This window comes from Notamacropus eugenii, chromosome 2 (assembly GCF_028372415.1).
Source record: "Notamacropus eugenii isolate mMacEug1 chromosome 2, mMacEug1.pri_v2, whole genome shotgun sequence".
Taxonomy (NCBI): Eukaryota; Metazoa; Chordata; class Mammalia; order Diprotodontia; family Macropodidae; genus Notamacropus; species Notamacropus eugenii.
The window spans coordinates 205,497,108-205,514,483 of NC_092873.1; the positions used below are offsets into that span (position 1 = coordinate 205,497,108).

Here is a 17,376-nt window from a genome sequence, read left to right on the forward strand (position 1 = left end):
TTCCATCTCACCTGACTGAAGCTCTGAGTTCGTCAGCCTTGGTTGTTTGGAATAGCCATAAATCAGGAAATAACCAAGGATGACTTTGAGCATGACTATCCCTCAACTTTCTTCTTCTCATTTCTGAACTTATCAACATCATCACCCATTCTCCTCTTCTTTCCTCCTGTTTCAGAGGAGGTCTGTGATTGTTACTAAGGCTTATGCTTCCACCTGGGTCTTGGACCTCTCAGTTTTACCCACCTTCTCCAAGAACTTGCTCTGCCATCCTGCATCTTTCATACATCTTTAGTCTCTTCTTTTTTCATAGGCTCTTTCTCATCTCATAAACAAGTGCTAAGGTTTCTTTACTACTAAAAAGCCCCTCCATCCATTTTTCAGTTTCGCTAAGCTATCACCTTTTCTCTACTTCATGGTGAAACTTCTTGAAAAAGTAGTAAGAACTAGATGCTGCCATTTTCTCACCACTCAATCAAGTGAGAAAAGTAACATAGGTCAAACAGAGATTTTAATGAGGGAGGTATCTCTTCTAATTGTGGGGAATCAGAAATAAATTCCAATGTTTCCCTATTGACTAATATCAAATATTAATTTAGTATTTCATAGTTTAATTTCATATTTTGAAATTTCTATTTTTATTTTGTTTTATATTGTACAACATAGAAGAATTGTATTTATACAGTGACAGACACTAGGAGGGAGAAACCAATCCAGAGAAGTGAGATGTTCCCCCAGTGTATCTTGGCATTTTGTGAAATCACTGGGAAGAGACCCATTTGACACTTGTTTAGAGTGGAGGAAAGAACAACAAACAGTGAAGTAGTGAAAACCAACATGGGTTGCAATGGTCATGGGAGACCTGCCAAGGAAAGAACAATGAGGCAGAAAATAGCAGTGTGGAGGAGGGAATCCTGGTCTCCCAGGATTGCCCAGACCCTGCAGTGGGCAGAATCTTGCAACGGGCAGGACAACGAACCACATGTCAATAAGTGGGGAGAAGAGAGTATATGGAAGAGACTTATTTAAGTAACAGAAGCAAAAAAAAGGAAGAAGGTTACAACTAGCTTTCAGTCATCAACAGGGTCAGAGACCAGAGCTCCCAATGCTATGGAGCCTTCTGGGCTAGATCTTTAGGCCTAGTCCAGGAGAAGGAGACATGGGAGTCAGTAATGGATCTTCTGAGGGGCTTCCCACAGACTTGGCAAAATCAGTTCCTGCAAGCTCTACATTCTTTCTCCTAGTTAATATGTGAAACATTTGGGTTCTATTGCCCTCCCAAGCAGAGCAGTTCAGCACTCCCTTCTAGTATGGGACTTTTGACAAAGGTAGAGAACCAATCTGAAACCCACACTACCTCTCTTGAGACATCAGAAGCAGGTTAACTAACCAGGAACCAATATATCTCTGACACCCATCTCTGACTTCATAAACTGGTTCAGTTTCCAATAGGTTAACACACAGAGGAAATACAGGGACAGATATAAAAGAAATGTGGCATTCAAGAAACTTACAGAGGGATATAGAGATTTCAACAAAAAAGTACATAGGTGAAAAGGACTATGAGCTCCTTGAGAGTTGGCACTGGTTTTTGTTTGTTTATATGGCCTTTCTTTATATCTCCAACATTTACTGTAGTGCTTGATACACAGGCACTTTTTATTATTATTATTATTTAGCTGTGTCTGACTTTGTGAACCTGTTTGGGGTTTTCTTGGCAAGGGTACTGGAGTACTTTGCCATTTCCTTCTCCACCTCATTTTACAGATGAGAAACTAACACAAATAAGGTTAGAGTCACGCAGCTATTAAGTGTCTAAAGTTAGATTTGAACTCACAAAGATGAGTCTTCCTGACTTCAGGCCCAGCACTTTATCCACTGGACCACCTGATTGCCCTATTAGGCACTTAATAAATGCCAGTTGACTGATGAGATTGACCGACTGCATATGAATTTTGTGAGAGGTCCCTAGTAGAGTGCCCTAGAGCTATGTCCTTGACCCTACTTTTTTTCAATGGCATAGATTGAAAATAAGCACTATATACATACATACATACATACATATATATATATATATATATGGATGCAGGATTTAAAAAAACAATCAAAACAATCTTAGCAGGTTAAATGATGATGAACCAAGTCTAATAAGATGAAATTTCTTAAGGGTAAACATAAAGTTCTAGACTTGGACTTTGCTAAAAATTGAAAAGTCAAGGAAATACCTTTTGAAAAACAAACCTGATATCTTGTTTAGGTCAAGAATGGACAAGTGGGGATGGTTGAATACAAGAGATGAAACAGGTAGAGGTAGGAGGGGTTAGAAGAGAAAATCACCAAGAGGAAACCAAGGTACTGTGGGGTAGAATCAAAGGGTCTCAAGAGAAATCATTAGTCCTATCCTGTCCAAAATTTTTAATCCTCCTTAAGACACCCCCACAGCATGTGGCCAATCTAATCCCTGCTTAAACACCTCTAATGACCTAGTCCACTAGACTGGGAATTAGATGTGGATTCTTGTTCTGGCTATGGGGCCAGCTGATGGCTCAGTGGATAGAGCACTATACCTGGAGTCAGGAAGACCTGAGTTCAAATTTAGCTTTACACACATTTATTAGCTCTGTGACTCTGGGCAAATCAATTAACCTCCATTTGCTTCAGTTTCCTCAACTGTAAAGTGATAGCACTTTCCTTTCAGGGTTGAAGTGAGGATCAAATGAGATAATATTTTTTTAAGGTGCTTAGTATCTTGCTTGGTATTTAGTAGGTGCTATAAAAATGCTTATTCCCCTTTTCCTTCCCCCTTCATTTATATACTTCAACACATCTGTTCCCAAAGAGGATGTGGCCAAGGCTAGGAAACACCTCACACATGCTCAAAAGTTCTCTTTTTTCCCCTACATATCTGCCTTGGTTCACCCCCCTCTGTGGCATCTTTTCTCTGCTTTTTAATCAACTTAACAAAACTTCATTGCTGGTGACCACAAAACCTCCAAGGACAAACTTTCTAGGTAGTGATTATTCATTGTTTAATGTTTGTGGATGTCTTCCAAAGAGGGAGTTGGCCTAGAGAGTAAGGATTCCCAGATTCATTGAGCAGAGTGGAATTACTGGGGTTTTAAGACATTAAGACATTTTAAGACATTAAGACATACCCATTCTATGTATTGTATACACTGGTAGGACATTTTATTTCTTTAGATTTTGCAGCCTGGCCAGCCCCCAAATTATTTTTTTTAATGTGAATTCAGCTAAATTTATATGAAGAGTCATGGATTGGGCTTTCTGCAGTATATTTTACAATATTATGAGTTTTAGGATGAAACAGACCTTGGAGAACATCTAGTATAACTTCCTCACTTCACTGAGAAGTCACGCAGAGTTCCCAAGGTCACATAACTACTTCCTGGCAGAGCTGAGATTTGAATCCTGGTGTCCTATTTCCTCATCCTATAGTTTTTCCACATATTTCATCTCAGTGATAGCTTTTGTTAGTATATCATCTTACAGTTTATCAATGCTTTAATGCATATTTTCTTCATTTGATCCTTACACCAACCCTGTGAGATATGCAGGTATTTTTAGCCTGATTTATAAGGGGGGAAACAGAGTCTCTCAGAAATTATGATGTGCACAAGATTACATAGCACAATTAGAAAGAAGCGGCACCAAGACAAGGGCCAATGTCTTCTAGTTCCTAACCCAGAGCGCATTATAGAACCTCTCCTGATTTAAGTTACATTTTGGACAGCTAACCTCAGTATATATAGACCTACTGTCACTGTGATGAAATGAAGACCTGATTTACATTCCAGGTTGTAACCACATTGTGCAAAAAAGCTTCCACTTCTCCTTCTTGCTTACATCATCGTATGTCATTTGACATCTATCTAACATCCCCTTTTTTATTAAAAGGGGAACTGGCAAATGACTTGCTGAGAGCAAACCAGCTACTTTGTTAGACTGTTTTTACTATATAATTTACATTCATTTTTCAATTCACTTTGTAAATTAACCAGAGGTGCCTAGACAATGTGTCTTATAGAACTGTTATTTTCTTATCAGGTGGGAAGGAGGGGAAGAAAATAAGTATTTATACAACACCTGCTATTGGGCAAGCAGTATGCTAAGGACTTTTTTCCCTTTTTTTTTTTTTTTTGCAAATATCTCATTTGATCCTTATAGCAACCCTACAAGGTAGGTACTTTTGTGATTCTCATTTTACAGCTGAGGAAACTGAGGCAAATAGAATTTAACCGACTTACCCAAGGTGTCACACAGCTAACAAGTGTCTGAGGTCAGATAGTGCTCTAAACCAAGTGCTTCTAAAACCAGATCACTGGACGTTCTCTGCTCAGGGTTTCTTTGTGGTCTTTTTGAGATCTTTGAAGATTTTGAATATAGTAGCAGTTGGCAAAAGGCAAAAAGTAAGAATCAGGCTAGCTGAATTCAAAGTTCTTCTCAAATGCCTCTAAAAAAGTTTTCCTTAACTATACAGGAAAACTTAATTTCTTTTGAAATCATGAGTAAAAAAGGGAGAAATAGTCAAGATTGATTAGATTAAATCTGAGGATCTTAGCTTTTGAGCTATAAGGGACCTTAGAAGTCACCAAGATCAGCTTTCTCATTTTATAGATGAAGAAAGTAAATCCTAAGGAGGTTAAGTGATTTGCCCAAAGTCATATAGGCAATGTGTTAAGGCTGAGTTTTTTCAATTTATTTTTTTGAATTTTAATATTTTATTTTTTCCCAATTATATGTAAAAAAAAATTAATCTTTGTTTTTTACTGTCTTGAGTTCCAAATTATCTTCTACCCTTCCTCCCCTTAGATTCCTTGAGAAGACAAGCAATTTGATGAAGGTACTACATGTTCAGTCACGTAAAACATATTTCCATATTAGTCATGTTGTGAATGAAAACACAGACAAAAAAACTCAAGAAAATTAAATTTTAAAAATAGATTTTGATCTGCATTTAGATTACATCAGTTCTTTCTCTGGAGCTTGATAATATTTTTCATTATAGTCCTTCAGAATTGTCTTGGATCTTTTTAGTGAGGAGAATTTGTTCTTACTCTCTGGATAGGAATTGTCTTCAAGACTAGAATTGAAAGGCAGAGTAATATAGAAAAACCAGCGGACTATTAGTCAGACAAGTGGAGTTTTGGTCCCAACTTGTTAGTAAATTATTGTGCAATCTTAAGCAAGTCACTCCTGTCTGAATCTCAACTTCCTCATTGGGAAAATGAAGAGGTTAGACTAGGAATATCTAAGGTCCCTTGGAGTGAGATCTAGCTACAACAACAGTAATAAGCATTGATGAAGTACCTACTATGTGCTAAGCACTATGCTAGGTTGTGTCCCTTTGTTGCTAAAGAGGACTGTGCCAGGAGAGAAATAATGACATGACTTGCACTTGACTTTGTTTTGAGTGAGGGAGGGCTGTGCAGGTCACCAGCCTCACTTCTCCTCCAGAACCATCTGGGTCCAGTGATGAGATATTCATCAGGATGATTGGTAATGGCCCAGGATGCACTGGAAGACCTTGGACCCTTTACACCAAGGTCTATGCAGGTACATACTTAGGGTGAGGTAAAGCCCATTTGTTGAATCGGCCTGTTTAAGAAGTAGCCAGGACATGGGCCTTTAATGAGGCAAAGAAAAGGAAAGATAACAGGCTGGGAGGGAAACAGCAACAGTTACTATTGATAATCACTCTTAAGCCAGGAGGGTCCAGAAAAGAGCTCTTAGGCAGGGGCCCAGTGTTGTCTGAGCTTCAGAGTATAGTAGATTGAAGATTTTGGGAGAGGAGAGGAGAGGAAAGGAAGGAAGAAGAGAAGAGAGGAGAGGAGAGGAGAAGAGAGGGGAGCAGAAGGAAGGGGAGGAGTAAAACTCAAGTCAACTGGGCATCTTCTGGTCATCCAAATTTACCTTCCTTTGGAGAGGAGAAGGAAGGGGAGAGGGAGACAGACAGGAGAGGAGGAGTTGAGCTTCCCAGGTAGCTGGGTCCCCATTCAGGCAGCTACATCTGCTCACAGGTTGTTGTGTTCATCCTTCGTTGAAGAAGAAGACCATGCTATCAGAGAAATGATGACATGACTTATGACTTTGTTTTGAGTGAGGGAAGGCTGGGCAAGGTCACCAGCCTCGTTTCTCCATACCAGGCATTCAAAGACAAAAAAAAGTCACTTCCCTCAAGGAGCTTACATTCTATCAGGGGATATAATATGTGCAAGGAAATAAAATACAAAGCATATTCAAAGTAGATATAAAATAATTTGGGAAGGAATGGTTTTAGCAGCTGGGAGGTGATGCCATTGGATTTAATCAGATTATCAATATTTAAAATGATAGCAGAGGAAAGAAAGAAGAGAGAAGGAGAGGAGAGCAGAAGAGAGGGCAAGGGAAGGGGAGAAGAGAGGAGAGGAGAAAGGAGGGGAGAGAAGGGGAACAAAGAGAAGGGAGAGAAAGGGAGGGAAAAGGACAAGGCTGAGTACCCACTTTGGGGGGGGGGGGTTCACCCTTAGAGGAAGCAGGAGGAGGATAATCTGGAGAAGGAAAGCCAAAAACAGCTGGCATATGGGTAGGAAGACAATCAGTTGAAAGAAGTGACACAGATGACAATAAAAGAGAGTGTCCATCAGGACTGAATTCTGCAGAAAGATCAAGGAGGACAAGGACTAAGAAAAGGCTATCAGGTTGAATATTTAAAGAACCATGGGTTGCTCTGAGGAGAGCTCTTTGAATAGAACATTAGAGTTGGATGCCCAATTTAACAAGGCTAGGACTGAAGAGTGAGTGAGGACATGCAGCCTAGGAGGGTAGATTTCTTTAACCAGAAAGTTGCTCAATAAAGAGGAAAAGTTATAAGATGAGAGTTTGAAGAGCTTCCAGAATAAAAACAAAATGTCCTTCTACTCATGGAGATATGCGTATGTGTGCTGACAGTTGGGAAAGAGCCATGAGAGCAGTAAAGACTGAGGATGGAACATGAGAGAGGAAAAGATATCCATGACACAAGGTCCTAGAGGGGAGAGGAGTGAGATATATATATATATATATATATATATATGTGTGTGTGTAGAGGGAGGGGGTGAAAAGAAGACAGTGTGATATCTGTATGGTTCCGTCTGCTATTGCTCCAGGGATTTTCACAAGGAGTTTGGGACATATTAAGTTCTTAGTCATCTCAGTTGTGTCTGACTCTTCCTGGCTCCATTTGGGGTCTTCTTGGCAAAGATACTGAAATGGTTTGCCATTTCCTTCTCCAGCTCATTTTACAGATGAGGAAACTAAGGCAAACAAGGTTAATTGACTTGCCCAGGATCACACAGCTAGTAAGTGTCTCAGGCTAGATTTGAACTCAGGAATATGAGTCTTCCTGTCTCCAGGCCAAGCACTCTATCCACTGTGCTCCTCAAAATACTAAGATACTAAAAGGTCTTATCAAAATTTGGTGATTCTGATGAGTGCTTTATATATAGCAGAAGACTCTTTTCCTCAGATGTCAATAACCTGAAAACAAAAAATAAAATTGCTTAACCAAATATTTATTGAATTTATGATGTAGAGAGATGCTATGTGAGGCATTGTTAAACAAAGATCATCTCTGAATTTAAGGAGTTTATATAGTCTCTCATAGTAGATCTTGCACATCATCCACATTAGTCAATGGTAATCAATTGAGTACACAGTTGATAAGTAGCACCTTTCATGGGTGGCTGTAATGCCACTCATTATTGCTGTATGACTGTTATCAAGAAGATGACAAGCACAAGATAAGTTTGTGACTTTGCATTTTGAATATCATTTTGACCTTCTGGAGATATTGTCTTGGCTGAAAATAGCTTTAGTGTGTCTGCTGAATATGGTCTGGCAATGTTGATTTTACGGACTTTGAGAAGTAAAATGATAAGGGCACATGTTTGCTCAAACTGAAGGTGATTTTCTCTCTTAATTATATTTAACATTTTATCTAATGAGTACCATGGTTTAGATTGTTTTAAAAAGAGGATAGGACTAATTTTTTTTTTAAAAAGTAAACTTGTGAACAGATGTATATAACAACATTTTGGGTTGATGTTAAGTAAATAAAAGCTTTTTAAATGTGTGTATGTATGTGTTACTGACAACTATATTTACCCTAAGAAGACTTCTTAACACATGGATAGAGGATTGTCATGATAAGAATAAAATGAAAATATCATTATGGTACCTTTTATTGGTATTCAAGATTTGTGAAGGGAAGAAACAACTACTAAGAATGCTGAAGTATGCCTTGCTTTCCTTTGTCTGGCAACCTGGGCAACAAGATTGGCAGTGGATTAAGTATTATTATCTGGAGGTATACAGTGCCCTTCCAAACAAGAACCTTCACAGCTCAAAATAATATTTAAAGCAGAGGGGATAATTAAGAATTCTGCCCTAAGTCATTCATTCATCTAGCTTTTGATACTGTGGTTGTGAGAGACAAACTTGACATTTAATATGCAATTAGCCTGAAATTCTTCCCCAACATCTCCTCCTAGCCTCCTACCCCAATTAAAGAAATACCTTTTCATCTGGGGTGGTGGTGATAACCATGACATCAATTTTCCAAAAAACATATTTGGATTTTTCCCCTTTGTTTCTTTAAATAAATGATCAGATTTTCTTGACTCATTGCTTCAAAAGGTTGTCTTAGTGGGCGTACAACTCATTCTCAGTTTAATGAAAACTTGGTAGTGGTTTCAGAAAGGTTATTCCTTTTACCTTGGCTTTGTAGGGAAAGAATTGTAAGTTGCCAGACTTCCAAAAGAGATAATATTAAAAGTCAAAAGACTCTTTGGGAGTCTTGACATTCTTCAAAGGTGAATGCTGTGATAGATAGGGAAGGTGAACAAACAGGCAAAGAAGGTGGAGGGACTAGGGAGAGTGAACAAGAAAGTACAGTTAGATGATGACTTTATATAGGATGTTGGCTATTTTTATCCTGTGAACTGACCAGAGAAATTTGTCATATGCTTCCAATGGACCATTCTGCTTTTCCAAACTGGTTGTGATGATTTTGCGTTTGTAATATTTCTGCTGCTCCAGTGACCAGCATATGTGGATGTATTTGGGGTGGCAAAGACGATATAGGGTTTTTTGGTAAAACAGTTTGTTATCAATTTACTTACAACAAACACAAACACAAATGTGCCCTAGGTGACGTGAAATGACATTGTCTTGCCTGTAGTAATGGCAGGATCTTTGTTAATTGTCATAGAAGGTCATAATGGACCAGGAGTTTATAACCTGGGGTCCATGGACACCCAAGTGGCACAAAGATGGATTTCAGGAAGTCCGTGAACTTGGGTGGGGGGAGTTCATCTTTATTTTCATGTGCATTTTCTTTATTTTCATTAGCATTTCCTTTAATTATAAATATAAGCATCAAACAGTTTTTTGAGAAAGGAGTCTGTTGACATCATCAAGTTGCCTAAAAGGTCCAAGACACAAACTAGTTAATTAACCACGGCAGTAGACAAAGCAGAAATGAGTCAGCTCCCCAGAGGAGAAAAGAGGAAAAGCTGCTGATCAGTGACGATTTTGGTTGACACCATTAGACTTAATCATCTTTTATAAGACAGTAAAATGAAAAACAGACACATCTTAAAATAAGATGTCTTTCATTTTTCTAACTGAAGTACTTTTGTCTTTTCACCATTCTGACCTTTTCATTATATACTCCTTGGGGATGAGAACAATCTTTTTTAAAAAAAATATTTCTCTTGCAAACACACACACACACACACACACACACACATACACACACACACATTATGTGTAGTAAAGGCCCTTGATTGTGATAATATAATGGTCCTAGGTTTGTAATATATCGAATTAACTACAAAAGAAGCTATAATATTTGTTTTCTACCTTCATTCAGTGCTAACTGATTAACACCTTTGTTTTAGGATTAAGTTCTAAGATACTTTTATGGTAGTTTTGTTTCCAAATATCAAGTTTCAAAATTTAAATTAAGCAATTAGATAAATATTTCTTAATCACATACAATGTCCAAGGTAATATGCTGGAGATACAAAGCTACCCCTAAAATACAAAGGTACCCCTAAGGAGCTCAGAGTTTAACAGAGACAAGATGATATGTATACAATTAAACATGATACAAAGTAGAATGAAATTGGGTCAAAGGAGAGATCATTTTATCAGGAAATCAACAAAATGTGACCTCGAGGATGCAGATGATATATTGTTTTGAATATGTTGAATTTTTGAGGTCCCAGTGGATTATTTAAGTGAAAATGTTGAGCAGATAGCTGAAGATTTCTGAATGGAGTTCAGGGAAGAGATTGGGGAGATATATACAGTTTTGGGAGCTATTTGCACAGAAGTGATCATTAAGGTTATGATTTTAGATCAGATTACCAAGAAAGCAGTTACATGGAGAGAAGAAAAGAGGGCTGAAGACAGTGTCTTAGATAGTACCTACATAGCAGGAAGATGAATTGAGGAAGATAAAACTGCTTTAGAAAGACTATGCTTAAAATATCAATTTAACAAAGGCAACATCATGAACTTCAAGAGTAGTCAGAAGCTGGGTATGGTAATGCATACTTGTAGTTCCGTTACTGGGGGAAGCTAAGGTGCATGGACCCCTTGAGTTCTGAGATTATATACTTCAGCAGGGCTAATGCCAACTGGGTGTTTGCAATAAGTCCTGCTAGGCAATATAGGGAGACCCAGGAGAAAGGACAGGGAGAAGAAGTAGGATCAAAGAAACCTAGAAGAGAGGAGATTTTGGAAAGGATGTCAATTATCTAAATAAGTCAAGTCAGGCTACAAGCCTTTATTAAGTGTCCACTTTGTGCTAGGCACTATGCCAAGAGCTAGATGAGCCTTTTCAACAAGTCATCTTGTGCTATGTGCATATTATTGATTCTCTCCAAAGTATACCTCCCAATTCATTTTTCCTTTGACCTTCACTACCTTTTTACTTACCCTTTTTCTTGGATATAATATTACATTTATTCCTAAGTATTTTAAAAAGACTTGTTCTTAATATTTTGATAATTAGCATGATGATAATATAATATTCAATGCTGACTTTGTCCAAAGCTGAACTAGAAGGAATCAGACAAAGCTTGGCAAAATTTTAGATATGAATATACTTGGGTTTTTTTTCATTTTCATTTTTAATTTTTTGATGATAGTCTGGCTTTTGATTCTGGCCTTATTAAAAGAATAAACTGGCAGAAAGCAAAGGAGAGTGATCAGCAAAAAGTGATCTTCTGCTGACCTCCATGTATTGTAAAGATAATTTCTTTAGACTTCCTTCTTAGGCACAGACAGTTGATAGGTTATTCAGAAATGCCAAGGGAAGCAAGCACAAAGGGAAATAGTTGTTAAAGGTATTTAGAGAAAAACACAAATTGTGTGCCTTCATCTTGACATCACTGTTTGTAGAACAGATTTAAATAAAACACTCAACTCTCACTGAGTAAAAACAAACAAAACCGGAAATTAGAATTTTAACTTGGCTTTGCTAAAACTTAGGTACAAAATATTTCATCTAACATTCTCAAATTATGATAGGGTTTTGGCCACGGATTTCACTAAATATGAGCAGACAGACTGGGTCTTTGAATAGCCAAACAAATTCATTTTCATTTCCCTTTCAATTCTCATTCCAGTGGAGCAATCTTCAGAAAAGGAGAACAAAACGAAAGGGATCTGTTCCCCTCAAAGCATGGAAGTGGTTCATAGGAGGTGTGAGGCAGATTCTATTTAGAGAACTTTAGTGAACACTACTGAGGAGTCCCCACCACTGTCAGGATTGTCAGCCAGTGTGCAAATAGAAACGAAGGGAATCAAATGCTAGGCACACATGAGAAGGATGTGTTAGTATCATAATGCTAGAACTCAGCAGCCCTTGGTAGGTTGTTTTTCCAATATTTCTTTTATTGAACTAGGATTTGCTAGACCTTTAACTTTTTTTTAATTGAGCTATTCTCTACCTTACTTGGGTATTCTATTTGCAGATGTTGCTGAGGAAAGGTATCAGAAATGACTGATGTACAGCCTGTGGTCACAGATTTTTCATCTTCAGGAAGGACAGGCCGTCGGAATGCCATACCGGACATCCGGGGTTCTCCTGGTAGTCCCGGATCATCAGAACTGCCTAAAAAGCTAGAAAACCTTAGTTTGTCACAAGGTAAGGCTGAAGATACTGTTGACCTTAAGCTAATCTCCTGCTTTATTGTCTTTGATGCTCATTTCCTCCATGATTACCTAGTTTCATTTACCTGGGGTACTTTCCTCTGTAGCTCAGAAGTTTATCTTTTTGATGGTGTGTAGTATACTCTATGTAGTAGAAAGAGTACACTGGATTTGAAGTCATAGACAACCTTCCTGGTTCTATACTTGCCTATTCTGCCTTGGACAAACTTTCTGGACTTCAGTTTCCTCATTTGTTAAATATTGGGTTTGGACTAGATGACCTTTAAGATATCTTTCAGCTCTACACCATGTGACAATTACATTTTGTATTGTTTTTCAATTGTTTTCAGTATTTTCCAAGTCTTCATGACCCCATTTAGGGTGTTCTTGGCAGAGATACTGAAATGGTTTGCTATTTTCTTCTCTAGCGCATTTTACAGATGAGGAAAGTGAGTCAAGCAGGGTTAATTGACTTGCTCTGGGTCATAAAGCTAGTAAGTATCTAAGGCCAGATTTCAACTCAGGAAGGTGATTTTTCCTGATTCCAAGCCCAGTGCTCTATCTAAACTGGGTAAAATGTTTTATTCTAGACTTAATTCAAAATTTTCCCTTCAGAAAACAAAACAAAACAAAATACTATTTTTTTTCACTTTAATGGGCTGTATCTTCTTGCATATGTTCATAAATTGTATGTTTGTGGGCAGGTAGGTGGTGCAGTAAGTAAAGTCCTGGGCCTGGAATCAGGAAGACCTGAGTTCAAAATGGGTCTCAGATATTTACTGGTGGTGTGACTATGGGCAACATTCCAGTATTTTTGCCATGGAAACCCCAAATGGGGTTGTGAACAGTTGGCTACAATTTGAAAATGACTGAGCAATAACAGCAGCACATTTGTGGGTCTGGATTTTTAAGAGGAATGGTAATCTGGAAGGAACTCTGACTTAGCAGTCAGGGGATCTAAGTGTAAGCCTGGCTCTGACTGGTGAGCTCTGTGACCTGGGGAAAGTCACCAGGCCTCTTTTTCGTCATCTGTAAAGATGAAGGTGAGGTGGGAGAGTGGTTTAGATTTGATGATCTCCAGGGGACTTTTGCTCTCTAAATCTAGGATCACATGAGGTTTTGAAATTAATTCTCCAAACAGTCACCCATTAACAATGATTTCTAGAAAGACTCTGTTTATACAGACTTTGTGTCTGTACCTGCAGAGATTGACATTGATTATTCAATGAAGATGCTAAAGATAAAATGTTTCATTGCATAAGCATCATCAACCTGTAAACAACCTCAAAGTAGGAAAAGAAAGGATTGTCAAATATCAAAGGGAAAAATGCAGATATTTCTGATCCCTCTTTCATTTTTATGAAACTGTAAGGTTTTTTCCAAAAGAATTTCACTATTCTAAAATAAATATACTGATAATTTCAACAAAATTTCAAAAGAGATATTTCCATTTTAAACAAAGTTATAGTGGAGCAAATTCTAAGGCATTTCTTGATGCATTTCCCTTTCTTCAAAATTAGAGGCTTTTTTAAAAATACTAAATAAGGGATTTTTAACCTGGGGTCTAAGGCTGCCAAGGAGTCTGTGGCTACAGATTTCTGGAGATCTCTAATTTTTTAAAAAAATATGTCAACCGTACCTAAATTTCATTGGTTTATTTTTAATCCCATATCTTTTATAAATTTACAAACATTACTCTGAGAAGGGCTTCATTAGCTTTCCCAGAGGTCTATGACACATAAAAAAGTAACGAACCCTTGTATTAGATAATCCTTAAGGTTTTTTTCAGTTCCTAATTCTGTGATTCTAAGATTCATATTCTTTTATGTATGAGTAGGGTGGGTGGGAGAACAAAATCAGGACTGGAGGTATTGTAAGTAAATGGATATTCAGGAGTGTGGCTAACAACTACTTTTGGCACACAGAACCTTAGCTTGAACCCCTTGGAATCACTCTCTACATTATTTCAAGTGAGCCAGTAGTATGATTTTTGGGAGCAGTCAGAATAGAGACTGGTGAATCAGAGTCAATCTGTTCCTTGTAAGGAACACAGAAAAGGACATGCACTTCTTTTCTTGACCCAAGTGCCAAATACACCTGGCTTATATTGCATCCCCTACCTAATGTTCCAACAGCATCCCCTAGGCAGAGACAGAGAGAGACAGACAGACAGACAGACAGACAGACACACACACACACACGCACACACACACATAGAAAGAGAGAAAGAGACAGAGAGAGACTAAAGAGAGAGCAAAGAAGGAAGGGAAGGAGAAGAAGCAGAAAAGAGAAGAAAAAATGAGAGAGGAGGAAAGGGGGAAGAAAAGAGAAGTGCGAAGAATGAAGAAGGAATGGGAGGGATGAAAAGAGGGAGAGAATGAAAGTTAAAAGACAAAGAAAGAGTGGAAAGAAAAAGAGGAAGATAAAATTTCATAGGGTTAAAAAAAATCAACTTCTTAAATGTAGGATGGAGGAAGGCATGACTAAGTAGTTTGTCTGAAAAAGATCTAAGTGTGTGAGTAAATTGTAAATTAACATGAGCCAAAAGTGTGACTTGTACTTCCATGATCTGTGATTATATCAACAGTATACTCCCTCCTCCCTTGCATGATTTAGTAGAAGACCTTCAAGAGTTGTTACAGCTAAAAATGAAATCAGCTAAGATACAACTTGTTTGCATCTTTTTAGACTTAGATAATCTGATCCCCTGATGACAGATACCCTCTCTGTCCATAATGCATAATGAAACTGTTTGATGTAGCAACCAAAAAACCTAATGGCTTGCATTAAGGAAGATTGCACTGGGACTGGGGAGGAGAGTCTCCTTCTATACTGACTAGGGACTCAGACCATATTGTATTAATGCCTGGACATGAATTAGAACAAAAAAGTCCAATATTTAAACCAAGAAAAGATAAAGCAAAGAATAAAAACATTATACCAATATCATTAATGAATATTGTTTCAAAGATTTTTTAATAAATCTTGTCCATAAATAAGAGCAATTTATCTAAGAAAATTCATTTGTTTAAGTCATTTTTCAGTTGTATTTTGCTCTTCATGACCCCATCTGCAATTTTCTTGGCAAAGATAGTAGAGTGATTTGCCATTTCCTTCTCCACCTCATTTTACAGATGAGGAAATGGAGGCAAACACAATTAACTGACTTGCTCAGTGTCACATAACTAGTGGCTGATTTGAAAATGTCAGGAAGATGAGTCTTCTTAACTTTAGACACTAGCATTCTTCCATCCTTTGTACTACCCAGATGCCCATTACAAGAAAATATGGAGGAACAAAATTAGAACAGACTGGAATGGGAGAGAAATAATGAGGACAAAGTAAAGGAAAAGTTCTGGCAAAAGGATGTTCCAAAAGAATGTTAAACTCAGAAGTGGTGGGTGGGAGAAGCAGGTAGAAAAGATTTTGAACAACATAATTAGCTAAGTAGAGAAAGCAGAAATTCACAAGATGGAGAAAAGTGGACAAATAAGTAAAAAAGAAAGAGAAATGATCAACTTGGAAATTGGAAAATTGAAATTTAATTTAAATTTAATTGAAAAATAATTAATAATAAAATTAAGGGATTGGACAAAGAAGGGAAACAAAGAATCACAACTATGGGGAGAGAGGATAGATCTTAGGATGGACCAATTCTGGCTAGGATTAAGTAGAGTGTATCTCAGGAATAGTTTTAATTCTGCCATCATTAGCTGTGTGGACTTGGGAAAATTACTTCAGTTCTCTAGGCTTCCATTGTTCTCATCTACAAAACAAAGTAAAGTGAGAGGACAAAGAATCCCTAAAATCCAGTGGTGGTGTTCATGATTACTACTCCCCATGCCAGGTATGGGAAAGGGTCAGTCTGGAAGATATTATAAATGGATATTCAAAAAAGAGGCTAAAATTTTGGTCTAGTGCCTGAGTATTGAAGATCAGGGAGCTGGGTAGGTTGATATTAGCAAGTATTAGCTGATGAGGAGCAGATTCCAAGAGATGTCAGATCTGTTTTAGATTTCAATGTCTAGGTACCCAGTACTGCAGAAGGCCTCCTGGATAAAGAGAAGTTAAAACAGAAAACTGTGACCAAAAACCTATCTCACCTATCTCAGGACTTAGCCTTCAGGTATCTGGAACAATATAACTTCCCCTGAAAAGCCTCCAAGTTCTAGGTAGCCTGCTCAGTAGACAGATGCTGAACTATTAGTATTCCACAGATACTGGGAGTGGGTAGAAGATATCACAGGATCAGAAGGGAGTAGAAAGGGGTGTTCACTTTCAGAGGATCAGGGATCAAGACATAAGTGATTGAGCTGTATAAAAAAAAAAAAAATCAGCTTCTGGGTGTGCTTTCTGCCCTAACATTTTCCTGTGAGGCTCTCAGAACTGAAAACCAACCCCCCAAACCTAATCATTTCATCATTCCTTCTCAGTGGGGGGTCTCAGAATTACAAACATTTCTGCTCTTTAGGAGCCAGAGGACATAGAGAAAGTAGCTCTGAAGTAATTTCATATCCACTCAAAGCCTCAATTTCTAAGCACTCGGAGTAGTTTAAGACTTCCTCCTCAAGAGATGCTAAGGCATCTCAGGGCTCAACCTCCAGGTACCTAGGGCAGTACATGGCATCTGTGATTTTACTTAAAACTATTCTATTAACCGTATTTCAATAAAAGTAGGTCTAAAGAAGCAAGTTAGAATCTGGCCTCAGACATTTACCATCTGTGTGACCCTGGACAAGTTACTTATCTCAGCCTCAGTTTCCTCATCTGTAAAATGGTAGTAATAATAATAGCCCCTACCTCCCAGGGCTGTGGTGAGGACGCAATGAGATACAATATGTAAAGAACTTTGCAAATCTTAAAATAATACGGAAATACTAGCTATTATTTAGTATGAGAAAAATGAGATAGACATACAAGAAAGTATAATTAAATCAGAAGTGAAAGAGAGCGATGTCAAGGAAGACTTTCATGTGGCAAGAGTAGAGAAATGAATATTGAGAATCAAAGAAGTATGTACAGTGACAGAAAGCAATAGCAATAATTGACAAGAGATTTATAAAGAATGCACTGTAATCAAAGTAAGCAGCTTCAGCTTAAGGGCCATAATGTAGCAGAGAAGACGCCCTTTTACCTCAACGTTGGCATGGCAATGCTGACTTTAGTTAATCAACAGCA

General features: G+C 37.9%; 1 protein-coding gene across 4 annotated transcripts in view; it reads left to right on the top strand.

Moving 5' to 3' along the window:
* PKIB (cAMP-dependent protein kinase inhibitor beta) overlaps positions 1-17,376 on the top strand; it is a 120,895-nt gene that overhangs the window by 101,348 nt on the left and 2,171 nt on the right. For 3 of the 4 annotated variants that reach the window (XM_072643186.1, XM_072643189.1, XM_072643188.1), the window contains one exon: positions 12,021-12,193. In XM_072643186.1, coding sequence (XP_072499287.1) covers positions 12,046-12,193 — 148 coding nt within the window. In that variant the 5' untranslated portion in view covers positions 12,021-12,045. Of the gene's footprint in view, positions 1-11,711; positions 11,915-12,020; positions 12,194-17,376 lie in introns of those variants that run through there. The other variant, XM_072643187.1, reaches the window with a different exon arrangement.